The following is a 25174-nucleotide window of genomic DNA, read 5'->3' on the forward strand; positions in this document are numbered from 1 at the left end:
AGCGGGGAACGGAGCCAGGGTGGGCTGGCTTGAGACTCAGGGTCTGCACACCCAGCCAACCCACCCCAGCTACAGCCCCTAGGGAGACAACACAGCAGAAGCAGGGATTTATTCCACGTATTCACCATTACTCAGCAAAAAAAGGGAAAAAAGCTTTACGGGAACAAGGATGAGTTACGGTTTGAGTGTGGCCTACCTCAATCCTGGCTCTAGAAGGTGAAGGTGAGGGAATAAAGGATGGAGAAACAAAGAGGGGGGGAAAAGATTTCTTCTCCAAACTAAATAAAAGGCTGAAAAAGCTGCTCCATGCACAATTCTAGTGGCACAGGGAACTCTGAGACCTTTGGAAGGTTCAGTGTAGTGAGGGTGCAGAGTATTTTGTGGAGGGAAGGAAGCTCCAGGCTATGGGAAGCACAAAGGAGCTGAAGAAGAGGGCAGTAAAACTCCTCTGGGAATTAAGGACAAGAGCCCGGAGAAGAACAGGGAGGGGAATGGGATGGAAATTGTGTGCAGAGGAGACCAGAAGGGGACTAAGCTGCCGTGGGGACAAGGGACAGCTGCTGTCGATTAGCTCGGACATGCTCAGACAGTCCTTGTTCCCCGTTAAAGAGAGGGGCCCTGGACAGGGCCCATTGCTGTGGATTCAGCCCCCCTCCCTGGACAGAGACCAGCCCATGGATGCAGCCCCCCTCCTCAGAACAGCCCATGCCCACAGCGAGTCCAAGTGTGATTTTATTGGAGTGCGACACGAATCTGGGGGCAATGCCAGAAGGTCTTGGGGAGAGACACCTTGGGCTCAGTCCCAGTCCCCGTCGCCCTCAGGATTGTCATCGCGGGGGGGCTCCTGGAACTGGATGTTGGCCAGCATGTCCCGCATGGCCGCCATCAGCCTGTTCACCCCCTGGTTGAGGTCCTGCACTGCTGCGGCCTCGTCGTCCCCGTTGTGCCTGATGTCCCCCTGCAAGAGAGCAGAGCTGTGGTGGCAGGGACAGGCACAACACTGGTGCCAAATCAGCACCAGGCTGTTGCCAGCTGCGGCTGCTGGAGCGGGAACACCACGGAGGAAACGGTGCACCCACATCCCAGCGTGCACTCACCTGCAAGTTAAAATTTGGCAACAGTGAGCGGAAGAAGAGGGATAAAGAGCTTTCGTTGGAGGGGTGGCTTGTCCTGGAAGACACAAGTGGCACCATGGTGAAGGGACAGCTCAGTTTGTGACTCCTCAGTGGGATGCAGTGGTGCTGGGAGAACCATGGCACTGCTGGAACCAGCCCTAAGGGAGGGAACTGCGGGGTTCCAAAGGGATTCTGAATTCAGGCAATTCCGAGCAGCAACTCTGAGCAAAGCAGCCACTAAGAGCACAAACAAGGCCAGGCTGTAAGAAGCTTGGAGCAACCTGGTCTAGTGGAAGGTGTCCCTGCCCATGGCAAGGGGTGCAACGAGATGAATTTTAAGGTCCTTCCAACCCAAACCATTCCAGGATTCCACGATTCTACCAGCTCCGCTCTGAGCGGGTTGGTGTGGAACACACACACAGCATCACCCCAACACCAGGACTGGCTGTACTTAAGCTTCCATTTACCCCAAACCCTCCTGGGTCAGCTGTGGCCTGGGTTTTCCCTGGCTTTTGCCCTATGGCTGGGAATGGCCAGTGGTGACCACCACGGGAAGCAGCAGGACCAGTCCAGCCTGTAGCTCTGCCTGGCAGGAGCACCACAGCTCTTCCTCTGCCATGGAGGAGGATATCAGCGCCGAGCGCCCGCGTGCAGCCTGGCCTGGGGCTGAGGGCGTGCCGGGAACACGGCCGGTTGTGCCAGCACAGGCACCAGGGGTGGAGGTGGTACCTTTCCGGTCGGGTGTAGGAAACAATGGAATCCAGAGGAGGGAGGGGGTCAAACCCCATCACTGGCTGTGAGGTCACCTCCTGCAGGAGAAGGAGAAAGGAGGGATGAAGGAGAAAGGAAGGAATGAAGGAGAAAAGAAGGGATGAAGGCTGCGCATCCAGCAGCAGCAAACACGGGGGCCCAGAGAAGCCGCGAGTCACAGGGGTTAGGATGGGCCCAGCAGGGACACAAGTGCCACGCCACCACGTGCAGCCACAGCCCCTGTGCCCCATCAGGCCCCTCACCAGAGGCAGGGCTGCCGTGGCCTCCTTCATCTCCGAGAGGATGATGTGCCGGTAGATGTTCCTGGGAGCGCTCTGGTACCGGATCTTCCTCCTGAGGCGGGAGGGGACAGAGCAGTGCACCCTGAGCAGGCACATTCCCGTTTCTGCTGCTCCAGGCACAGTGTCAGCAGCTTCCCTGGCTCCAGGGGACAGGCCACATTGGATGGAGCTGGCTTACAGCGAGCCAAAGGTGGGTGGCAGCTGCTGAGCTCCAGAGAAAGAGCAGAGAGCTTGGGGACGAGCAGGTTGACCTTGGCTTAGGACACCTGATGGCTCTCCTGTTTCTCAGCACTGGGAAGTGTTTCTAAGCTCTCACCTGCCCTGTGTGGCCATCCCTGCCCTTCCAGGCCACCCCTCCACCCTCCCCAGGATGTTTCCAGGAACAGGTGACAGCCAAGCCTAGGGAAGGCAGTGCAGGATATGCAGTGCAGGTTCAGCTCTACATTCCCGTTTGTGAAAAGCATGGAAGAGCCTCTGCCTTCCTGGCCCCATGCCGTGACCCTCGGCATCAGAGCAGCAGCTGTGGGGCTCTGAGCCCTGTCCCAGACACTGGAACCGCTGCTGCCCAGGACAGACCCTCTGTCCCACTCTGTCCCCTGTCTCTGGCACAGGAGCCCTGCCCTCCACCTTCTGTGCTCACTTGTGCTCAGCCTCCTGCACCAGCGCGTCCCCGGCCTCCACCATGCGCAGAACCTCGTGGACGTGGGGCTCCAGCCAGGCCATGACAGCCGGGTCCTTCCACAGGGCGTGCGTCCTGCCCACGTACAGGGACGTCAGCTGGTTCAGGGCGGGTGACTGGCTATGGGAGATGGCTGTTACTCACGGCACCCTCCTCCTCCTCCTCCTGCTCCTCACGGGACAGTGAGGACTCAGCTCTGTGCTGGGCTTTGGTGCGGGAACATGAGAGGACTTGCAGGCTCCTGCCTGGCTATTGCCATCCACCTTCACCAGATCTTCTGCCTCCATCTATTTTTAGGCTAAGCAGAGCCATGAAATGAGGGAACACTGCCCTGGCCGGAGGGAGAGCCTTCGTGTGCTGAGGAAGACCACGTGTCAAGGGAAGGCAGACTGGTTGGAGACAGCCTGCCCTGGGAAGACACACACGTCACGCTCCCTCTCTGCAGACACCAGCAAGGCTTTGGGGTGAACTTCTGACCTGTCCACCTTGAGGTGAGGTGGGTCTGTCAGCCTGATCCAGAGGCCATTATGGAAATCCATTATCAAAGGGATTATCAAATGAGGCATTATCAAGTGAGCCTACTCAGGGAACCCAAACAAGCTCCTCCATTAGCTGTCTGAGCATGCAAGATCCCCGCCGCCGGCAGAATCGATCCCTTCCCTTTGCTGAGAACATCTTCAGGCCTTACCTGATCTGGGCATTCAGCCCGAAGAAGGGGTGGGAGGTGACCCTGGCATCGGGCTGCACGCTGCAGTGATCCAACAGCGGCATCAGAACTGCAACACAAAGGCAGAGAACTCGTCTGGATCTGTTGGTGAGGAGCAGTGTGGGGTGGGGTCACCCCTTGCAGACAGTCACCCCCCTCCTCGGGGCCAGCACCCCCCGGGGCACCAACAAGGACACAAGGAGGGGGTGAGGACACTGCTGGTCCCTGTGCTCACACAGTTGTTATTTCAGTTACCCCAACGAGCAGCCTAGAAGATGTTTCCAGCCCCCACAAACTGAATCCCGGCTGGAGAGCTGGTTCTTCCTGCTGCACACACCCTCCTCTGGGCCTGAGGGCAGTGTGCTCCTTTCATGGACAGCAGCACCCACAGGATGAAAGGGAGAGTGATGGACACCCATGGGGCGAGCACATCTAAAACAGAGCTGTGCCTCGGAGGGAGAGCCAAGGAGACTGGCTTGTCCTTGCTCCGGGCAGCCCTGAGGAGGTGAGACATCTCCCTGCTCTGAGATTCCAGCTCTCACCCTCCCCCAGCCTGCTCACCCCTGACCATCACTGGTGGAGAAGCATCGGTTGCTCTAGGGAGGGAGGACAGAATCATGGAATCACAGAACTGTAAGGTTGGAAAAGCCCCTAAGACCATTGAGCCCAACCATTCCCCCAGCACTGCCAAGGCCACCCCTCACCCATGTTCCCAGGTGCCACATCCACACAGCTTTTAAATCCCTCCAGGGTTGGGGACTCCACCACTGCCCTGGGCAGACTGGACCAGGGCTGGACAACACTTCTGGAGAAGGAATTGTTCCCAGTATCCAACCTTGAGGCTGTTTCCTCTTGTCCTGTTGTTCCCTGGGAGCAGAGCCCGACCCCCCCGGCTGCCCCCTCCTGTCAGGGAGTTGTGCAGAGCCACAAGGTCCTCCCTGAGCTTCCTTTGCTCCAGGCTGAGCCCCTTTCACAGCTCCCTCAGCCACTCCTGCTGCTCCAGCCCCTTCCCCAGCTCCGTTCCCTTCCCTGGACATGCTCCAACTGCCCCCAGGGTGGACCCCCCACCATAGTGGGCACAGGCACCGCCGTTCTGCCCCGCCGCGTCCGCTCTGACTCAGGGCTCCCTCCTCAAAGGCCCTTTGCAAATTCCTGCCTCTGCATCCGCCTGCCGGGAATCCAGCCCTGGCTCTCACAGAGGACAGTGACAAAGCCCGCGGGCATGGCCTTACCGGAGGGGACAGACTCACCGCTTGGGAACATGATGAGCGCGAGCTGGATGAGCCGGGCCGCTCGCTCCCGGGCCTGGCTCCGCTCCAGCTCTGGGCGCTCTTCCTGCTGGCTCAGGAAGAAATAGGCCAGTGGCACTGAGAAGGCAAAATTGGGCAGCTGGGACAGATTCCGGTGACTCTGCAGGATCAGGGAGAGCGTTACTGAGAAATGACGCTGTGCAGCAGAGCTGGGCTGCGCGGGGTCGGGGCTCTGCCTGCTGGGGTTAAGTGAGTTCCCAGCCACTGGCTCGGTGCCCTCACGGCTGAGTGAGCAATTTTGAGTTCTTACAGCTGTTTGCAGGATCCAAGGATTACAGAAACCAACAGCCCATCCTTTATGGATCATTCCAATGCTGCTGGGACGCCAGCTGGGCTGTGAGATCCCTTCCAAAGGGCTCACCTGGTGGGGAGCACCCCAAGCACCCATCCCCTCACCTGCTGGCCACTCACCTCCCACTCCTGGAAGAGGCGGGTCAGGAAGGTGTATTCCCTGGCCCGGAGGGACAGGAAGTCGATCAGCAGCAGCACACAGAGCGGGTCATTCTCAGGATCAAGGCTTGGGAGCAGGAGGAGAAAACAAACTCGGTGTTACAACAGCTGAGAGGGCTGCCCTGATTTCTGGGACAAACAGCCTCTCCCAGTGACATCCAGTGACTCAGCAAGCGGAGAGAACAGGAACACGGTCACTCCCGCACGGCCAGCGGGATGACGGAGAGCTGCTCGGTGTCCCTGCAGAGGGGACAGTCCCCTGCCACCATTCAGGAGGACAATCAGTGGCCACAAACTGAGTGGGCTGAAGCCACTGTCACACTTTGCTCTGCTGAGCCTCCAAGCTCAGGCCACACTTCAGTGGTCACAGGCCACCCAAGGCCCCTCCTCACCCATCACCTCTCCAAGAGCACCAGTACAGACCTGTGCAGCTCTAAGGGGTGGGAATGAGCCCATGCCAAGCCCAGGAGCAGCAGGACCCCTCTGGGGTGACTATGCCCCCAAACCCAGACACTCCACCCTCGGTGGAGGGATCTACCTCAGGATGAGCTTGCAGAACTCCAGGGCTGTGCGGGGACAGCCCCTCTTCTCCAGGAACATCAGGTGCTTGAAGAGAGCCAGGAAGAAAGCCCTGCATGGGGAACAGTGGCAGGACTTAAGAGGCCAGATGTAGAGACACAGTCACCACCACCTCCTCACCCCCAAGCATCACATCCTGGTGTGGCGCAGGGTGCCACAGACCCCCCATGATCCCATCTCTTGGTTTTGTTATCTTTTTGTGCAAGAACAGGGACAGCAAACTCATAACCTGCTCTGGAGACTGCGACCAAGACAAGTAAATCCTCCAAGCCCACATCCCGCCTTGTCCCAGTGGTGTGGGGACGGTGACACAGAGCGGGGAGGCCCAACACCTGAACTGGTGACACAGGTCACTGATGGCACAAAGTGTGTCAGCCAGAGGGACTGAAATGTGAGCACCCTCCAGGTACAGCAGTTTGGGAGAGATGGCTTAGGTCAGCTGACTGGAAAATTCCCAGAATAAAGTCACCTTTCCCAGCAGCTGCAGAGCTGGAGTTACATAAAAACCTAGGCTGGGAGGAGAGTGCTGGGGATGATGGCTGGAAACATACAGCAAGGATTTTTGTGACTATTTAGGGCTAAGGGGTACTGATGGCATGAGAAGGATATGACAGGGAGGGACAGTTCCTACTGCAGGAAGATACCCTTGGGAAACGGGATGCTTTGTGCAGAAGCTTCCACGCACGAGCTCCCTGTGCTCCAGCACCATCCCAGGACCCCCAACAGAAAGGGACACTCAGGGTCTCCCCGGCTGAGCAGCAGTGGTGAATCTGGGTGGCTGTGGCCAAAGTGGGCCACCAGGAGCTCCAGCAGAGCCTCCCCGCTCCCCAGCCCTGCTCACCTGTTCTCTGGCCGCCGGTAGTCCAGCCTGCAGGCCCCACTGGTGAGGCTGAACACGGGGTGGAAGGCACATTCCAGGCTGTACAGCGCCCGCTCTGGGGACAGCAAGGACAGTGTCAGGGACAGGACAGGGACACCACCCCAGCACAGCACTGCCTGGCACTCGGTTTAGCCCAAAAGACAGGAAACCAGCTCACTCCCAGCCCAGCGAGGCACAAAGTTACTTCACACAACGTGGCGGCAGCAGGTACCAGGGCAGGGAGCACTTCCACATTAGATCTCACTCTGGGTGGGAAAAGGAACCATTTTGGGATTGAGGCTGGTCCAGCTGCCTCTGCCACAACTCTGTTCACATGGGAAAGCCAAGCTCCTGCCCTCCACTGCCCTGTGCCAGGGCCTCCCCATAGCCTGCCAGGGAAGGATTTCACACCGACACATCTGCTCCTCACCTCACTCTTACCTATGAGATCCCGGGCCATCTCCTGGTCCTCCTGCATCCGGCACACGTCGCTGAGCTGCAGGAGGGAGTCCACGTGGTAGGGGTTCATCTGGAGCAGCAGCTGCACAAGAGCATTGCAAAGATTCCGTCTCATTACCGGCGTCTCAGGAATTTGGTCTCTGACCCAGGTACCTCCCAGCACCAGCTCTGTGACACACAGCACCAAGAGCTTCCTTAATCCAGCCCTGCCAGATCCATCCCCAAGCTGGAAGGGCACAGGGAGCTCCATCCCTACCACATGCAGGATGGGAGCCCTCAATGGCAGCCTCCCTTGCCCTTGGGCAGCTCCCTCCCAGCTTTTCCAACCAGGCCTTTGATCATCTTCACTGTCCTCCTCCGGATCTCTCCCAGCTCCTCCATTTCTTTGAAAGGAGAGAACAAGATGTAGGCACCGTTACAGTTTGGGGTTTTTCATCTATCCCTCAACAGTTCTGAGCACTTGATCAGGGTTTTGAATCCCCTGGATACTGAGAGGACATTTGGACACATCTATTACAAATCCGGGAATCAACAATGGTAATGGATAATAATAATAAATAAAGATTTACTCCCAGGCTTCAGAAGAGAAGTTTAATCTAAAACTTGCTCCATTCACTAATTGTATTATAAATAGGCTACTTTTCCCAAGCACCTAAAACCTCAGTTCAGTAAAAAATTCTGAAGCTACTACAAATCTTCTCACAGTTTAGTTTGGGGATTTTTTTTCTCCTAAAACTAAAAAAGAAAGCTTCCAAAGCTCCAGAAGTTTCCATCTGCAGGGTGGGGACCCGTGGGACCACCTACAGCACAAAGACTGGATGTTCCAGGCTGGCCTGGCCCTGTCTGGAGCCACTTGCCTGATGCTTAACCTCTTCCTTAAGGGGTAAGATTCTTAAGTTCCTTTCTAGTCCCCTTTTTGGGGGGACATGGAGCACTCAGGGTCACTGTGATGGGAAAAAAACAAGAAAAGGTCACCAAGACCCTTTTAGCCTACCAGCAAGTGCAGAAAAAACACTCACTGAACAAGAGACTCCCCAAAAGTAATGTTTTATGAGCTGAAACCACAGCAACAAGGCAGAGTTGGGCTCAAGCTATGGCAGGACCATGGTGACCATGAACAAACTGTCTGGTATTGGCAAATCCATCTGTTAGATTTTACCCTTAATGGAAAAGGGGAAGACTTCAAGCTGTGTGAATGTCCTCAAGTTTAGCCAGACCCCCTAAGAGGATCAGAGCATCCAGATTAAAATACCATGGAAAGCCTGTCCTGTGTGGGACTGAGCTTGAGCTGTCCCTGGGACACTCACTGCTGCACAGGAATTACCTTGGCTCACTTAATCCAAATCCCTCAATCCAGGCAGAACTGCTGAGCTGGAGAGAGCCCCACGGCCCTGAGCCAAGGGTGGGAAAGCAGAAGGAAATAAACTTTATTTAGCAGACAATGGGCTCTTTAAGGAACATCTCCAGGGCATGTATCCCAGCTCACGTGGCCAGGCCTTTCAGAGAAACATCCCCCAGTTATGGTTTAGTTGGGTGCAGAGCAATTTTGCTGTTGCTTATCACTCTAAACTATAAATGTTACCATACAGCTTAATGAGCTCAGACATGCATGAAGGAATCCCAACACAAAAGCCTGTTTTTGCTGAAATACCAAGGGAAGACACATTTTTCATCTTGCAGACATTTATAAATACAACAGCTGTTAGTTTGGATTCCCAGTTCATGATGGGTTTATGCAATATTCCTCCTTTCCCAGCTAAGAGCTGAGACAAGGGAGCTTTATTCCCACCCTTCCAGCCAAATGGACAGTTCCTGTGGGTTCCTCTCTCAGGTGGTGACCTGGCACATGCTTGGCAGAGCCACCACGGCTCAGCCACCAGACCTCCTCTGCACCAAGGAGGTCACTGATTAACAAGGTAACAGCACAGCTCAGCACTGCGGGGCTGCCTCGCCCCACAGAGAGGGACACAGGGCTCTACTGCCCAAACAAGACTGGAAATAAAACATCCAGGGCTCTGCAGAGGGATCTGGACAGGATGGATCAAGGGGATGAGGCCAGAGGGATGAGCACAGTGAAGTGCTGAGTCCTGCTTGTGGGTCACACCAACCCCATGAATGCTACAGGCTGGAAAAAGTGGCAAAGTGGCTGGAGAAGGATCTGGGGGTGCTGGTGACAGTGGATGGACATGAGCCCAGGCAGGCAGGAAGGCCACTGGCACCTGGCCTGCATCAGCAATGGCATGGCCACAGGACCAGGGCAGTGCTCGTCCCCTGTGCTGGCACTGCTGGGGCACTTCCAGTTCTGGGGTCAGTTCTCAGCCCAACACAGACATGCAGGGGCTGGAGAGTGCCCAGGGAAGGGAATGGAGCTGGGAAGGGGCTGGAGCAGCAGGAGCAGCTGAGGGAGCTGGGAAAGGGGCTCAGCCTGGAGCAAAGGAGGCTCAGGGGGGACCTTGTGGCTCTGCACAAGTCCCTGACAGGAGGGGGCAGCTGGGGGGGTCGGGCTCTGCTCCCAGGGAACAACAGGACAAGAGGAAACAGCCTCAAGTTGTGGCAGAGTCAGGTTGAATACTGGGAACAATTCCTTCTCCAGAAGTGCTGTCCAGCCCTGGCCCAGTCTGCCCAGGGCAGTGGTGAATTCCCCATCCTTGGAGGGATTTAAAAGCCATGTGTGGACATGGCACCTGGGGACACGGGTGAGGGGTGGCCTTGGCAGTGCTGGGGGAACAGTTGGCTTAGAGGCTTTTCCAACCCAAACAATTCCACTGAAATGCACCAGCCACACTTGCCAGGGAAAGGGGCTGCAGGAACCCAGGAGGGAATGGCACAACCAACCCAACGTACCACGATATTGTTGGGGTCCATGGACTCCACAGCGTCCAGGAACTTGAACTGGACCTGCTGGTACTCACGGTGGTGCTCGAAGGTGAAGTGCTGCACCCCCCTCCGGGTGTCCAGCAGCTGCATGGTGATACCTGGAGGGTGCAGGGGAGACCTGGGTACCCCAAGAGAACCTCCTCTGCTCTCTCACAGCATCAAAAGCTCACTCACATCACTGGGTCCAGAGCTATACGTGTTTTTGGAAGCTCCCAGAGAGTTTCAATCTTTTCCCCCCTCTCACAAGTCAAAGTCCCAAATCCACCCAGAAAGCCCAGGCTGCTCACTCTGCCCAGGGATACTTCTCATTATCCAGCAATTCTGCTGCTAAGATGAGAAGCACCCTCACCCTGCTAACTCCAAAAGAGGGGAAAACAAATCCAAATTATAAGGGACAACTCCCCAGAGTTCTCTGTTTAGGCAGAAGGTGTATTTCCACGAGCTGAGGAGCAGTTCCCATTTACATTCTGTGCCCTGAGCAGCATCCATGTCACATGGGCCAAGCGTTAGGAGGGCAGGAGGCAGCCCCAAAAGCCTCACCTGTCTTGCTGTAGCGTGGCCAGGTGTTCTTGGGAGCCGTCAGCCACATGCTGCGGACGTACTGCCGCTGCCTCTGCCTTGGCCTGGGGAGGAGAACACACAGGTCACACCTTCTCTGCACTGACAGGAGGAGGACGAGAGATGAAACCATGTTAAAGGGAAAAATGAGATCAAAATTCTTCCCCACAGAGAGCCACACAGAGCTGTGCCCAGAGCTCTACATTTGCCTTCAAGACACAACATACCTGTGCTCAGGCTTTGCCTTACGTGCACCATCTAGGCCAGCCAGTGCCTCCAGCATCTCCACTTCCAGAGCTTCTCTCCCTGTTTTTATCCCTGCCAAACTCTCAGCTGCCTCTGCTTCAAACAGCTTCCCAGGTCCAATTAGGAGAGCCCCACAACCCTCTGACTCACCCCTCTTCCTAGCAGGGCCTTCAAATGTCAATTGGATTAGTTTAAGCCGTACTCAAAAATGCACAATTTATTGGTTCAAGAGCAGTTCAGGATCAAGGCTACTCTGAGGGAGTCATGTCTCCTCAGAAAGGGATCATAGACTGTCCTGAGTGGGAAAAGACCCACAAGGATTATCAAGTCCAGCCTTGCACAGTCACAAGGGACTGCAGTTTCTTCTTCAAGCACCAAATGCTCTTCCACAGACTCTCTCCCTCCTTCCACCTGCATTGCTCCAAGCTCAGACCGTTCTTGGTTTTCCAACCAGCTCACGGAAGTGGGGATTTTGTGGATGACAAATTTTTTATGCACAGTGCAGCGCATAAATGCAGAGATGTCACACCCAGGGAGCAACAGGTTCCCTGGAAGCAAGTGCATGAGACACCCTGAGAGTATTCAGGGTCCACTTTCCGTCCAGAGGCTCTGGAATGGCAAGGGACAAACGGTGGAGAAACAAACAAAATCTATGTGTCTGCACTCTGTGAACTTGAGTGAAAGGACTTTGAAGGGTGATTTGCAAGTAAATGAGAGGGGAAAGAAGCAAAGGAAAAAGCAAATGCCAGCAAAAGCCTGGAGAAGTCTTTCCCCACCTTGTACATATCACAGAAAATATTCCTCTGTCTCGATAAGCAACTACTAAATGAGTAACACACCCTGAGCCTGGGATTACCCACCCAGGTGTGGCACCAGGGACTCCTTGAGCCCTGCCAAGGACAGGACAGACACACCTCTTCGGATTTGGAAAGGGTTTAATATCAAATTCTGAACTAACCTCTGGTCCCCAAGCACAGCACGAGCCCCGAAGTATCTCTTCAACTCATTCTCTGGATTCAAGTTTCTGAGAAGGTGGAAAGAAGAAAGAAAAGCTCCATCAGTTAAACACAGTGCCACACTCAAGTCTCTCCATCAACACTCAGCACCTCAAAGTGCCTCTGGAAAACCCCCAAACTGTCACACACTCCCCACTGATCAGACACAGCATGGAGAAAGGAGACTAAAACCGGCCAGAACTGGCAGGGAAAGCGCTGCTCCATCAGACAGGCTTTCTTCCTGCTCTGCTCCAGAGCTGGGGAATACTGCTGCTGCCCTCTCCAGGGCAGCTGGAGCCTTAGCTGGGATGTTCCGGGTAGAAGATCCTGAGTGAATCTCATGTCAAGCTTTACACACCAGGGCTATTAGCACCTCTGCAGAGGTTCTCCCACAGAGGATCTGAGGCTGGAAGGTCCCTCTGGAGACTAATCTGGTCCTGCCACCACTGCAAGCAGGCCTGGCAGCAGAGAATCCCCGTCAGAACCAAACGCAGCTTCCAGAGGAGCGGTTAGAACAGGGATGTGCACAACCATCCCAGCCCTTTCATGCAAGGTGCGGAGTTCCTGGCCAGATCACACTGGGAAGCTCCCAACTCCCTTCCTCGAGGAGCAGATGTCCTGTCACACCAAGGCCAGAGCCGGGTGGCAGCCAGCAGTACCTGTGCTCCACGTAGAGCAGAGGCCGGCTGTCAGTGATGATCCCACCCTGGCTCTGCGGGGCCAGCCCGGGGTCCTCGATCCTCTCCAAAAGGCTGTCGATGTCTTCCAGGTCGTTGTCTTCCTTAAGAGAGGCAAAGCCAAGGCATTTATTACAGGCTGAGTCACAGCAGCCTGCAGGTTACCCAGCAGAGATCACACCCAGCCACCTCCGGCTCATCCTGATCCCTGGGTGATGGGATGTGGCTCTTCAGAGAATCCCAGAATGGTTTAGGTTGGAAGGGACTTAAAGCTCATCCCGTGCCACCCCCTGCCATGGGCAGGGACACCTTCCACTGTCCCAGGTTGCTCCAAGCCCTGTCCAGCCTGGCCTTGGACACTGCCAGGGATCCAGGGGCAGTCACAGCTGCTCTGGGCACCCTGTGCCAGGGCCTCCCCATGCTCACAGGGAAGAATTTCCTCCCAACATCCCACCTCTCCCTGCCCTCTGGCAGTGGGAGGACATTTCCCCTTGTCCTGGCACTCAAGGCCCTTCCTTGTGCAAAGACATTTTAAATATTTAAACAACAACCTTCACCTTCTACTTTCCACAGAAACACCAAGTTACTGCTGTGAGCCTCATGACAAGGTCTCAAACACTCACATGACTTTAATCCAACTCTCCCATTCCCCATCTTCCAACCACCCCAGGAATCCATCCAGCTGCTCACATCCAACAGTTGTATAACACTTTAACCCTGATTTCCCTCTATTTTCCCCCTATAAACAACAAGTGACACATTTCTTACGTGCCTTTTTCACATCCTCCTCATGATATCCATGGGTGGAACACAGAATTCCATTCAGGACACCCAAGCAGCACTGCCAGCTTGCCTTTTCCAGCTAAATTTAGCCCCTGTGCGTGCAGTGTACACAGGAAAGGGATAACGTGCTCTGCATGGAAGTGCTGGAACAGAGGTTGTATTATCCCTCGCTGGCAAACCAAACTGCCTGGGTCTGGGTGTCCCAGCTGGCCCATGTCCCCCTGCTGCTCGATATTCTTGGATTGGGAAATGAAACAGGCTCTCCAAGAGGGTTCTCCAACCCCAGGAACTCACTCCTGAGTGGAATTCCCAGGCAGCAGGTGGCCAGCTGTGCGCTGGCACTGCTGTCACGGCTTAGCCATTCTCTCCAGAATCCTGTGGCTCAGGATGTTGAGCAAAGAATCTCCCCGGAGTGAACAGGGAGGGTGGACTCCATGATCTGGGAGGTCTTTTCCAACCTTAAGGATTCTGTGATTCTGTGGACAGTTCAGACTCAAACCTCAGCAGAAAACCAGCTCCCACCTGAACCTCGCTCCTATTGAATTTAGAAGATCAATGACTTTATCCATCTGGTACTTCCAGCTCTGGGGTCCCCAGCACTGGAAGGATGTGGAGCTGCTGGAATAAGTCCAGAGAAGGCCACGAAGATGCTCCAAGGGCTGGAGCCCTCTACTCTAGAGACACCTTAGAGCCCCTTCCAGTGCCCAAAGGGGCTCCAAGAGAGCTGAAGGGGGACTTTGGACAAGGGATAGAGTGACAGGACAGGCTGGACAGGGCTTGGAGCAACCTGGTCTGATGGAAGGTCTCCCTGCCCACACGGCAGTGGATGGAATGAGATGATCTTTAAGGTCCCTTCCAACCCAAACCATACCAGGATTCCATGATTCAAAAAAGACTTCTTTAAATTTGAATTTAGAAATGGCTTTTTTGCCTCAAATCTCTCCTACAGTCACCTTGGAATTCCCACTTTGCCAACCCCACTGGAGGAACCAGCCTGGTCCCTGACTCAGAGCACACACAAACATACCACAGTCTCTCCTGCTGCATTTTTCTTGGTTTTCCTTTTCTTTTTTTTCTTCCGTGGCTTGTTACTCGATGCCGGCTGCAAAGACAAAGAAGGGAAGAGCTGTCAGCATTCCTGTGAACTGCAGGGGTGCCAGCTCCACAGGAAGAAGAGCATTTCTCACAGGGATCAGCACCCCGAGGGTCCTCAAAATTCACCCTTTAGCGTTTGTTAGTGGGTGGAAATCAAGAAACAAGGAGAAAATGGAGGAAAGCACCAAAGATTCACAAAGGGTTAAACCTCAGCTGACTTTCAGATCGACGTCTGAGGCTACGAAATCAGGAGAGAAACAAGTTTAGCTGTGTCAGGTGTGGAGGAAATGCTTCAGCCTCTTTCAGTCTCCAGGACAAGCTGCATTTCTGCTTTTCTGGGGAGTAGGACAAATCCCAATTTCACTCCCATTTCCACAGAAACCAACACCTGACAAAGGCCCCAGTGCCAGAGCGCCTCTCCCTGCAGATGCAACTGCTTCAGCTCAGGATGCTGGGGGGCATTCCCTAACCTGACTGGCACAGCTGGGAAGCACATTTCCAGGATCTAGCAGGTAACACAGCAGGAGATCACAGCATCACGGAACGGTTTGGGGTGCAAGGACCTCCAAGTTTATCCAGCTCCTACTCCCTGTCTAGGCAGGGACACCTGCCACTAGACCAGGTTGCTCCAAGCCCTGTCCTGGCTCTACCCAAGAGCAGCAGCTGCCTGTGCAGGGCTCCCACATCCTACCTGGAGCTCTGGGAGCAGCCACAGGTGTGTCCTGCAGTGCTGGCACAGCAAACTCACCAGGTCAGGGCCTCTGGAGCCACCGCTCACACAGGGACCCACTATCCAGAGCCCTCACTGCCCCTGGCCTGGCAGAGGCCAGCAGCACAGCTGGAATGCACAGTGGACTTTGCTCCTCTGGCACCCAAACCCGAGGAACACACATCCCAAATGCACAGCAAACAGGTGAGACCAGGGGCCAACCCCCTTTGCTCCCCCAACCTTCATCTCCAGTGAGATCTGGGCTGGACTTGCCATGGGAAATTGTAACTGAAATGCCCCTTTCCTCACAAAATCCTGCAAGGAGACACTTCTGGGCTGACACAGACCACAGGAGGAATCTTGATATCAAATGACAACAAACCACTATGGGGAAGAACAGGTTCAGTGTTCAGTTGACTGTGCTTGAAGTCCTCACATCCCCTGTTCAAAACAAATACTTCCTTGAGACCATTCCCCCCTGGCCCAACCTCGGTGCTCATGTGGATGCAGCACAATGCCTTCCTTGGGTGCCTCCTCTCTGCAGCTGGAAAATCCCTCTGGATGCTACACACAAACCCAGACCTCAGCACCAAACTGCTCATCCTCCCCCAGATCCAAGTTCCCAGGTTTAAGTGTGCGTCCCTGCCCGGGATCCCTGGGGGCAGTTACCGTTCGGTCCGGCTGCCCGGCCTCCTGCCCCTCTCTGTGCCCATCTCCGTCCGTCTCCTCGATCACAGCCCCTTCCTTGCTCCTGTCCTTGCTCCCCTCCTGGCTCCTTCCCGCCGTGTCCCCCTCGCTGAGCCGGGTGTCCGGTCGCTCCTCTCCGGCCAGCAGCTCATCCTCTGACTCCTCAGCTGGGATCTGCAAACAGAGGGACAAGCTGCAGGGACAGCCCAGGGATGGAATTCCCCAGGGATCTGATCCAACACTCCACCTGCAAACAGACAGAGTCATGGACACCCGTCGTGTCAGGAGTGTCACCCCATGGCTGCCTGGAGAGTCCCACACATATGGAGAAGAGCACAGGACCACCATGATGTGTCCCCTCGCACCATGGACTCTGCTCTTCCCAGCCTTGCCTATGCTCACACAGCCAGGCCTCGGGGAAGGACAAGGAATGGCTGGGGTTGGATGAGGTGTCTGGAGAGCAGGACCAGGCTCTGTCACCCCAAGGACCCAGCAGTGCCACCAGGGCCCATCTGACATCCAGCACTGGGATCTTGCAGTGTTGGGAAGGTGGCAGGGATGTTCCTAAAAACAGCTTCACCACTCCAGCTCTGACAACATCCAAACCCAGCCACCCCCAGGCCTCTCTCCCATTCCCTCCCAGTTCAGCCCCAGTTGCTGCCCCCCATCCTTCCCACTCACCCACCACCCAAACCAGTCACTCCCACTCCAGTCACTGACCCCAAATCACTGCCACCCACAAACTGTCACCCCCACTATGTCCCCCTCTCAGTCACTGCCCCCCTGTTCCCTCCAGTCACCCCCAAACCCCGTCAGCGTCTGCCCTAGGTCGCTGTCACTCCAGCCACTGCCGGTGACTGTCACCTCAGCTGTCCCCCAAGTAAGTGTCCCCCAGCAACGTCCCCGACTGCCCACCCACTTGTCACCCCCAGTCACTGCCCTGCATTATCCCCCCAGTAACTGTCCCCCACGAGTCCCTGCCACCCCAGCTGCCCCCCAGCAACCGCCCCCCAACCGCTGCACCCCGGCGACCCCCGCCTTTGGTCTCCCTCACCAGCTCGAAGCGGTTGCTGACGCCGGCGCGGGGCGGCCCGCGGGGTCCCTTCCCGGGGGCTGGCGGCGGCCCCCCTTCACGGGCGTACTCGGAGCCGGGGTCGAGGCCAAGCTGGCCCAGCCCCGGCCCCTCCTGACCCCGCTGCTCCCCCCGCAGCCGCCTCAGGGCCCGGCGCGACATCGCCCCCCGCCCGCTCCGCGCCTGCGCCCGCACTGCGCCTGCGCGCCCGCCCCTACGCCGGGCCCGCCCACTCGCAGCCCGGGCGCCCATTGGCTGAGGCCGTTCAGGCCCCGCCCCCAACGCCCCGCGAGGTCCGTGGCGCTCCGCGGCAGCGGCGCGTGAAATATGTCCCGGAAGGGGCAGCGTGGGAACGGGGCGATCGCCGCGGGTCCCGGGCGGGGCACGGCCCCGGGACACGGGCGGGGACCGGGGCACAGGCTGGGGTGGGCCCGGCGCTGGGACCGCGCAGGGAGTGGCGAGGGAGCCGTGGGAATGGGGAGCGGGGTGTTCCCACGGTGCTGTGCGGGGTCGCGGGTGGGCATAGCCCGGGGCGGGGGGAATAGGGATGGCGGTGGGACATGTGCACGACGAAATGGAGTGCCCCGATCCCCTGGCACCCCGCAGCACCCTTCACCACGCTCCCCCATCCACTCAGGACCAGCCACGCGGCCCCAGGGCAGCCCAGCGGGTTTATTGTCGGAGGGGACATACAGAACAGCCATGCCAGCCCAGGGCACCGGGCACCCCGGCACAGCCAGGGCTTGGCACAGAAGCGGGGCGAACGCAGGGACTGTGAGTGTCCCACAGCAGGATCCATCCCCCAAGAGCTGCCCGCAGCCGCATCCGTCCTCCCGGGAGCTGCAGGATCCATTCCACCGGGGGCTGTGGGTGCCCCACGACAGGATCCATCCCCGCGGGGGCTGGTGGCAGGGACAGAAGGGGATGGCAGGGACAGCGGGAACGGGTCCTTTTGCCCCCTGGTCCATAATGTATATAAATATAGAGGCTGTGTGTATCCATCCTATGTATATATGTACATCGGGGGGCTGTGCCGGGGTGACCGGCACCCCCGTGGCGACCATCACCGGGGCGCCCGGCCCTTCACTTGAGCCACGCGTCGCTGTAGAGGGAGCGGGCCTTGGCGTGGCGCCGGGACGCGGCGCTGGCGTTGAGGACGGCCACGCTGCGGCGGCTGGAGCTGACCACGTCGGTGACGAAGCCGGCGCAGTCGGAGCAGACGTCGCGCAGGACCGAGCCCTGGGCGTAGATGTGGGGGAATTCCTCCTCCACCCGGCGCCAGCACGGCCCCGAGAGCGAGCTGCGGCACAGGGTACCCCGTCAGCCCCCGGCGGGGGAGGAGGAGGGGAGGAGGGGAGGAAGGCTCAGGAACTCACTGGAAGGGCTCCCTCCGGCGCAGCGGCACGGCCTTGGGCAGCAGCGAGCCCGGCAGGCTCTCGAAGCCCAGCGCGTAGACGGGGATGTGAGCCAGCTTCTTGGAAGGCATCTTCATCTACCGGAATGCGAGAGTCAGGGCGGGATGGGACAGGGACAGGGATGGAATAGGGATAGGGCACACAGGGATGCAGATGGGTCAGAGATAGGTACAGTGACAAGGCAGGACAGGGACAAAATGGGGCAGGAGAGGGACAGGGCAAGGGCAGGGGCAGGGTAGGACAGGGACACAGTGGCACTGCTCAGAGCCAGTCCCTTACCTTTAGACTGCAGGAGCTACAGACAGACCTGGGGACACAGAGAGGCGGGTGAGAGGGGCCATTGTGGGGACCCTGCTGCTGCCCCCCCCAGCCCCGTGACACGGCGCAGCTCGGCGCAGCTCAGCGTGGTGCTCACCGCTTGCAGAAGAAACACGACGCAGGCCAGGAGAAGAGAGGGAACTTGGCCCTGCAGCAGCAGCAGACCTGTGGGCAGAGCAGGGTCAGCTGGGGGCAGGTGGGGGGGGACACATGGCCCGCAGTCCCTCCAGCCCCCGATTCCCACCTTCCCCCTCCGCAGGCTGCTGTACAGCTCCTTGCTCTGCAGGAACTTCTCCATCTCGGCCTTGACCAGCACTCTGCGCACGTTGATCATCTCCTCCACAGTCAGGGCCAGGCTCTCCACGGGGTGGCTGAACTCCTGTGGGACAGGGGATGATGTCACACCAGACTGTGGCACAGGGCATGGTCCAGAGCACTCCTGTGCCAGAGCAGAGCATCCCTGGCATTGGCAGAGCATCCCAGGACAGCCAGAGTATCTCCAGCACAAGGACACCCCAGCCACCATGTGTCCTCACGCCAGGCTGCCATGCACCCATGGACATGCTTGCCTGGTGTCCCCAGCCCCAGTGTTCCCAGCTGGCGTCCCCAGAACCCACCAGCCAGAGGTGCTTGGAGCTGCTGGCGGGGGCAGCGCTGGATCCGTCCTCTGGCCTCTCCTCCACGGCGCCGAGGGCAGCCCGGGGTAGTGCTGGGCCATCTGGCAGTGGGTGGCAGCTGGCGGGGACAGAACCTGCAGGGAGGGACAGGGAGGCCGTGGCAAGGACGTGTTTCCCGGCGCCACCACTGGTGAAAGGCGCGGCACAGATCCCCTGGGGACACGGACACGGGGACCCCTGGCGGTACCTGAGCGGGGCCGGGGCTCGGGCTGCAGCGGCTCTGGGTCCCGAGGCGCAGCCTGGTCACCCCCCAGCTGACTCTGCAGCTGTGCCAGGTCCCGCTCCGAGAAGGAGCGATCCCGCTTCAGCGGCACCTCCGTGGCTGGGGAGTCCTCCTCCTGCGAGGCCATGGGCACCGTGTCACCAAGGGCACCCCGGCACCCCCCGTGTTTCCCCACCTCTGCAGGTTCCCCCTTGCCTCGGAGAGGTTCATCTCCTCCATCTCGGCCAGGGTGGGCGCCTTGAGCAGGACGCGTGGCCGCGGGCGCACAGGCGCGGAGCTGGCCGGGCACCGGGACAGCTCGAGGCAGGAGCTGGAGCTCAGGTGGCCGGCGCAGGCGTGCGGGATGCAGGGCAGGGAGCTGTATCCTGCGGAGGGATGGGCTCAGCGCCGTGGGGATGGGCACACAGGTGGCATGGCACAGCGGGGAGGGGACACCGGTACCTTTCTGCTCCACGGGCCGGAGCTTCCGCTCCTGCCTGATCTCCTCCAGGATCTTCTCGTGGAGCGTCCTCTGCTTCTGGGGCAGCGGCCGCAGCCGCCTCTCTGATGCCTGTGGGGTGCACAGATGGGACCTCAGGTGGTGGCCGTGGCTCGGGGATGGCACCGCCAGGGTGGGGATGGCACCGGTGGGACCCACCAACACTGTCACGCCAGCAGGTGGCCTGGTGCTGGCACTCACCTGCTTCAGGGGGGGCCGGGAGCGGATGAAGTCGAGTATGAGCTCGTGGGCATCCTTCTTCACCCGGGGGGGGATGTCTCCATCCACCTGGGGAGGGAAGGGGGTCAGTGCTGGGCTGGAGGGTGGCAGGATGGAGGGCAAGGGGCTGGCACGGTGGCCATGCTCACCATAACTTTGCGGAGTTTGTAGTTGCGGGCACGGATGTCCTGCATGAGCATCTCGAAGGGCGTGAGCTGGTACTCGGTGGGCAGAGGGTTGAACTGCTTCTCCTGCACCTTCTTCAGCTTCACACCGTGCCGCAGCTCCCGCATCAGCTGCACCCACAGCCGGGCCTGGGGGGACACACGGACACGGCATCAGTGCCCACCCGTCCCCGGCACGGCCCCCATGCCCGGCCCCGCTGCCGTACCCAGTCTGTGTTGCGCAGGTTGCCCAGCTCCGCCGCCGGCCGCTCCTCCTCTTCCTCATCCTCCTTCAGCTTCTGCAGTAGCTGTTGAGGCACGAGATGCTGTCACCCTGTCCTGGTGGCACTGAAGGTGCAGCCAGGACTGTACCATGGAGCTGCAGCACTGAGCTGCACCCCAAAACACCCTGATTCCCAGCCAGCATGGCAGTCCGGGAGAGGGTGTATGGCCAAACACCGGCACCAGCAGCCCTGGTTGGGGTGGGCAGAGGGGGCACTGCAGTCTCCCCGGTCCCTTGTCACTGCAGGTGTTTTCCCCAGCAGGGCAGTGATGCCAGCGGGCACCCATGCTCACCTCCTTGGCATCGCGGATCTTGGCGAGGAAGGCCATGAGCTCCACGGTCTCTGCGAAGAGGGCGCGGCAGACAGCCTGGTAGTGCGCCGGGGCGCCGGCGGGGTCGGCCAGGCGGGCGGCACAGCAGCGCATGGCCTGGCCGAAGGTGCGCACGGAGCGAGGCGGCCCCTCGCCCCCCTCCTCCTCCTCATCCTGCCCCCCATAGCCCTCGTCGGCCGTGGCGCAGCCGCTGTCCTCGGAGTCGCTGTTGGTCATCAGGTCGATGAGCTGCTCCAGGCGCGGGCTCAGCTCCCGCTCCTCGTTCTCGTCCAGCCCCCAGTCCAGCGCCCGGTACACGGCAAAGCCCAGCGACTGCACCATCTGCGGGAGACAGCACTGGCGGGGGAGCGGATGCACCCTGGCACCAGTTGTCCCCGCCCCCTCCTTGGTGCTGGGTCCTGTCCCAGGACCTGTGACCCCCGGGCGAGGGGGGCAGGCGGCCGTGCCCACCCCACACCGGGCTGTGATGGCCCCCACGTACCTGGGCTTCGGCGGAGGGCGTCAGCAGCGCGGGCAGGTCTGGGGGAGGAGGGCAAAGTCACCGCTGGCATCCATGGCCCTGTGCTGAGTACCCCACCCCGCATCACCCACCCGCTCCGGCTGTGGGGCCCCCACCCTGAGCCGCTCACATCCCCAGCTGCTCCTCCCCCCAGCTGGGATCCCTTCCCTTGCTCATCCCATCCTGGCCTGGTCCCAGGGCATGGCTCCATGGGACAGTGGGCACCTGCACGTTGAGCCCTGGTATCAGGCAGTGCTGGCACAGCCTTCTGGAGGGCACATTGCGGGGGCACAGGCACCCATGTACCCCTCAGCCCCGGGGCTGGAGGGAACTGAGAGCTCTACACCCATGGGGAGATGCCCCCTGCACCCATCTGGGATGGTGGGCACTGGCAGTGCGGACACCAGGAGCGTGGGTACCAGCAGCACAGGCACCAGCAGTGTGGGGACTGGCAGCCACAGCTGGAGCATGGCACACACAGGGAACCCAGGACACGCTTGTGGGCAGCTTGAACCCCCCTGGCAGCTGCAGGACAAGGAACACGAGTGGCCTCTGCAGTGTCCCCAGGGCTCCTGGCTCCGCTTCCCTCATTGTTAGCTCTGCATTGAGCTGATCAATGCGGCAGCCACAAGGATGTGCCAGTCGTGTGCCAGCCGTGTGCAAGACAGGAACGGACAGGAAAGGCAGCACAAGTGGTGGCCCTGCCATGGTACCACACACAAGCCCATCAAGAAACCATGTCCCAGACTGTGCCTGGCTCCCACTGCAGTGCCAGCCTCTGGGATGCCACCTGCTGGGTCCCAGCAGCTCCCTCCAGCTACTGGGGCACAGCTGAGGAGGGAATTCCCATAGGATAGGGGACAGGAGAGGTTCCAGAGGGTGCTGCTGGCTCACCCAGCCCGGATCCAGCCCTGTGCCCTGGCAGAGCTGCAAAGCCACATGCCAGGCCAGTGCCACCACCTGCCCTGGCACCCGGAGGCACCTGGAGCCCTCAGGCTTCACTGTGAAGGCTTCACTGGTTCTTCCGTGGGGAGATGGCTCGGGTTGGCACAGAAGCAGCCTGGGAGCAGGAGGTGGCACAGTGGCACTAGTAGGTGGCACTGGCAGGTGACACCGGCTCCAGCCCTGCGGTAGCTCAGGGCAGGGTGTGGGACCGTTCTCATGCAGGACCAGTGGAGCCGGTGTGACCACGCCATGCCCAGCTGCCACAGGCACGTGCCATGCCTGTGCGTGTCCCTGCCCTGGGCATGGAGCCACCTGATGCGCCCCGGTGTCTGTTCAGCCACCGGCACCGAGGACACACAGTGACCCCGCAGTGTCCCTGCCCAGTGTGGGTGAGGCCACACAGTGACCCCATGACACCAGGTGCCATCGCTGGTGGCCTTGCTGTGGGGCGAGACGGGTGGAGACGTTGGCCATGCTCCAGGTGCTCCTTGTGGCGTTGAGCCGCCCCGGTGTCACTGCCGGCAGCCAGCCTGGTGACACCCCGGAACCGTCACAGCCATGCCTGGCAGTGCAAGGCACCTGTGGAGGGATGGCTGGGAGGCCAAAGGGCAGGGATGGGGCTGTCCCGTGTGCCACTGCCTGGGTCTGGAGCGGGGGACAAAGTCCTGGGTGGTGCAGATGTGGGTGACAGGTGCCTATGCTGTGTGGGTGTCCATGCGTCCGTCCGTCTGTCCTTGCTGTGTGTCCTGCAGCCCCATGGTGGGTGCCAGGACCACGCAAACATCCCCACCTGGCTCCAGCCTCCCTGGGTCACCCGGGACACCCAGTGCTGGTGACCTTGTTGGTGCCAGTGCCGACAGCAGTGCCACACCAGTGCCACACCAGTCCCAGACCCCCAAGTCACCAGCCCACCCCCTCCCCCAGGCCTCAGCGCAAGCCCTTCCACTGATACCGGCAGTGCTGGTGTCAGTCCCCCTCGCCAGGGCCAGGGCTTGGGGCTCACCCTCACCCCTGCCCGGTGTCGCCTTCCTGCTCCCCGCTGCTGGGACCGGCCTTTTTTCCTGTCCTCACAGTCTCTCTGGCGACCCCCGGCACTACTCCCCTGCTGCCGGTGCCTCGGTGCCTGCCCCCCATCTCCGGTGCCGCTTCTCCTGCCCATCTGCTGCTCCGGTACCGGTTTTTCCCCGCCGCTGCCGGTGCGCCCCCCCCGCTGCCGATACCCCCGGTCCCTCCGCGTCCCCGACGCTGGAGCAGCACCCCCTGCCGGTGCCGGTAAGTCCCGGTGCCGGTAAGTCCCAGGTCCCCGCTCTTTGTGCTGGTAAGTCCCGATGCCCCGGGTCCCGGTGCCGAGAAGTCCCGGTGCCAGTAAGCACCGTACGCTGCTCCCGGTGCCAGCAAGCACCGGTGCGGGTAAATCCCAGCGCCTCGCTCCTGGTGCCAGTAAGCCCCGGTGCTGGTAAGTCCCGATATCCCGGATCCCGGTGCTAGTTAGCCCTGGTGCTGGTAAGCTCTGGTGCCCCCGTGCCGGTAAGTCCCAGTTCCCCGTTCCTTGTGCTGCTAAGCTCCGGAGCAGGAAAGCCCCGGCGCTGGATCCCAGTGCCGGTAAGCTCCGGTGCCCCGCTTTCGGTGCCGGTAAGCCCCGGTGCCTCGCTCCCAGTGTCGGTAAGCTCCGATAAGCCCCAGTGCCAGTAGGTCCCGGTGTCCCGGGTGTCGGTGCCGGTAAGCTCCGCTAAACCTTGCTAAACCCCGGTGCTCCGCTCCCGCGGTGCCGATAATTCCCAGTGCCGGCAAACCCTGGTGCCCCGCTGCCGGTGCCCGTAAGCCCCGGTGCCCCGGTGCGCCCCGGTGCGCCCCAGCAAGTCCTAGTGCCCGTAAGCCCCGGTAAACCGCGGTAAGCCCCGTTTGGTGGTGCCGTCCCGTCCCCCCCACCCCCCCCCCGCGCGGGCACCGCCCGCTCCCGCCCCCCCCGGCGGCGGCGGCCCTCACCGTGCGGCGGGGCGGGCAGGCGGACGGAGCCGTCGGCGCGGAGGTGGATGTCGGCGGTGCGGAGCGGCGCGGGGGCGACGGGGGCGGCGGCGGCGGCGCGGCAGCCCTGGAAGCAGAGGGCCCAGGCCTGCTCCTCGTTCAGCGGCTGCTCGTAGCACTTCAGCACCTCCTCCAGGGACAGCTCCCGCGGCGGCCCCGCGCCCGCCCGCGCCATCGCCCCATCCCGCACCGCCGAGCGCGGGCGGGGCGCGCCGGGCGGGGGAGACGGGGCGGGGCCACGCGGGGCCACGCCCCAATTGACCACGCCCACGCCGTCTCCCCATCCCGCACCGCTGGGGCGCGCGGCGGGGGCGGGGCCACGAAGGGGAGGGGCGGGGCGGCGGGGAGAGACCCCGCCCCCCACACCGGCACCGGCACCGCCGCAGGCGCCCGCCGGGAGGGGCCCCGGCGGCGCTGGGGGGCACCGGGCGGCTCGGGACGGCGCGGGGCCGGGCGGTTCGGGACGGTGCGGTACAGTAACGGTACGGGGCGGCACGGCACGGCACGGCACGGCGCGGTGAGCTCGGTACAGCCTGGCACGGCACGGCATGGCGCCGTGTGGCGCGGCACGTTACAGCACGGCTCGGTACGGTGTGACATGGCTCGGTACGGTTTGGCACAGCTTGGTACAAAGTGGGATGGGGCAGTAGAGTGTGGCATGGCACAGCACGGCTCGGTACAGTATGGT

The 25174-nt window shown here is 60.0% G+C and overlaps 2 protein-coding genes across 2 annotated transcripts; both read right to left on the reverse strand.

Annotated features, from left to right (window-relative positions):
• Window positions 1–714: 714 nt before the first annotated feature.
• On the reverse strand, window positions 715–17078 carry TCF25 (transcription factor 25). Its single transcript, XM_032122153.1, has 18 exons — window positions 16891–17078; window positions 15819–16010; window positions 14373–14447; window positions 12545–12666; window positions 11849–11914; window positions 10627–10709; window positions 10054–10184; window positions 7192–7291; window positions 6733–6826; window positions 5851–5943; window positions 5274–5379; window positions 4803–4962; window positions 3535–3622; window positions 2808–2966; window positions 2129–2219; window positions 1845–1924; window positions 1098–1170; window positions 715–958 (listed from the first exon to the last, which is right to left on the reverse strand). The coding sequence occupies exons 1-18, from the start codon at window positions 17068–17070 to the stop codon at window positions 797–799; spliced, it is 2055 nt and encodes a 684-aa protein (XP_031978044.1). The 5' UTR covers window positions 17071–17078; the 3' UTR covers window positions 715–796.
• Window positions 17079–17899: 821 nt separating this feature from the next.
• Window positions 17900–24728, reverse strand: SPIRE2 (spire type actin nucleation factor 2). The gene is made up of 15 exons (XM_032122043.1): window positions 24448–24728; window positions 21499–21536; window positions 20979–21338; window positions 20630–20710; window positions 20388–20552; window positions 20221–20307; window positions 19983–20091; window positions 19737–19906; window positions 19506–19656; window positions 19259–19392; window positions 18886–19020; window positions 18739–18806; window positions 18603–18630; window positions 18285–18400; window positions 17900–18208 (listed from the first exon to the last, which is right to left on the reverse strand). The coding sequence occupies exons 1-15, from the start codon at window positions 24659–24661 to the stop codon at window positions 17992–17994; spliced, it is 2073 nt and encodes a 690-aa protein (XP_031977934.1). The 5' UTR covers window positions 24662–24728; the 3' UTR covers window positions 17900–17991.
• Window positions 24729–25174: the final 446 nt, after the last annotated feature.

The sequence above is a fragment of the Corvus moneduloides genome, chromosome 12 (genome assembly GCF_009650955.1).
Source record: "Corvus moneduloides isolate bCorMon1 chromosome 12, bCorMon1.pri, whole genome shotgun sequence".
Classification (NCBI taxonomy): domain Eukaryota; kingdom Metazoa; phylum Chordata; class Aves; order Passeriformes; family Corvidae; genus Corvus; species Corvus moneduloides.

Bases quoted from the DNA above. Each gene is read 5' to 3' on its own strand.
- TCF25 (XM_032122153.1), bottom strand. From the start codon at position 17,070: ATGTCGCGCCGGGCCCTGAGGCGGCTGCGGGGGGAGCAGCGGGGTCAG. The intron at 6,827-7,191 runs GTAAGAGTGAGG...TGCTGTCCCCAG, and splicing joins GATGGCCCGGGATCTCATAG to AGCGGGCGCTGTACAGCCTG. The intron at 2,220-2,807 runs GTGAGCACAGAA...CTCCCGCCTCAG, and splicing joins GTGCAGGAGGCTGAGCACAA to GAGGAAGATCCGGTACCAGA.
- SPIRE2 (XM_032122043.1), bottom strand. From the start codon at position 24,661: ATGGCGCGGGCGGGCGCGGGGCCGCCGCGGGAGCTGTCCCTGGAGGAG. The intron at 20,092-20,220 runs GTGAGTGCCAGC...TGCACCCCACAG, and splicing joins CCCGGCCCCCCCTGAAGCAG to GCATCAGAGAGGCGGCTGCG. The intron at 18,807-18,885 runs GTGGGAATCGGG...CTCTGCCCACAG, and splicing joins GCAGCCTGCGGAGGGGGAAG to GTCTGCTGCTGCTGCAGGGC.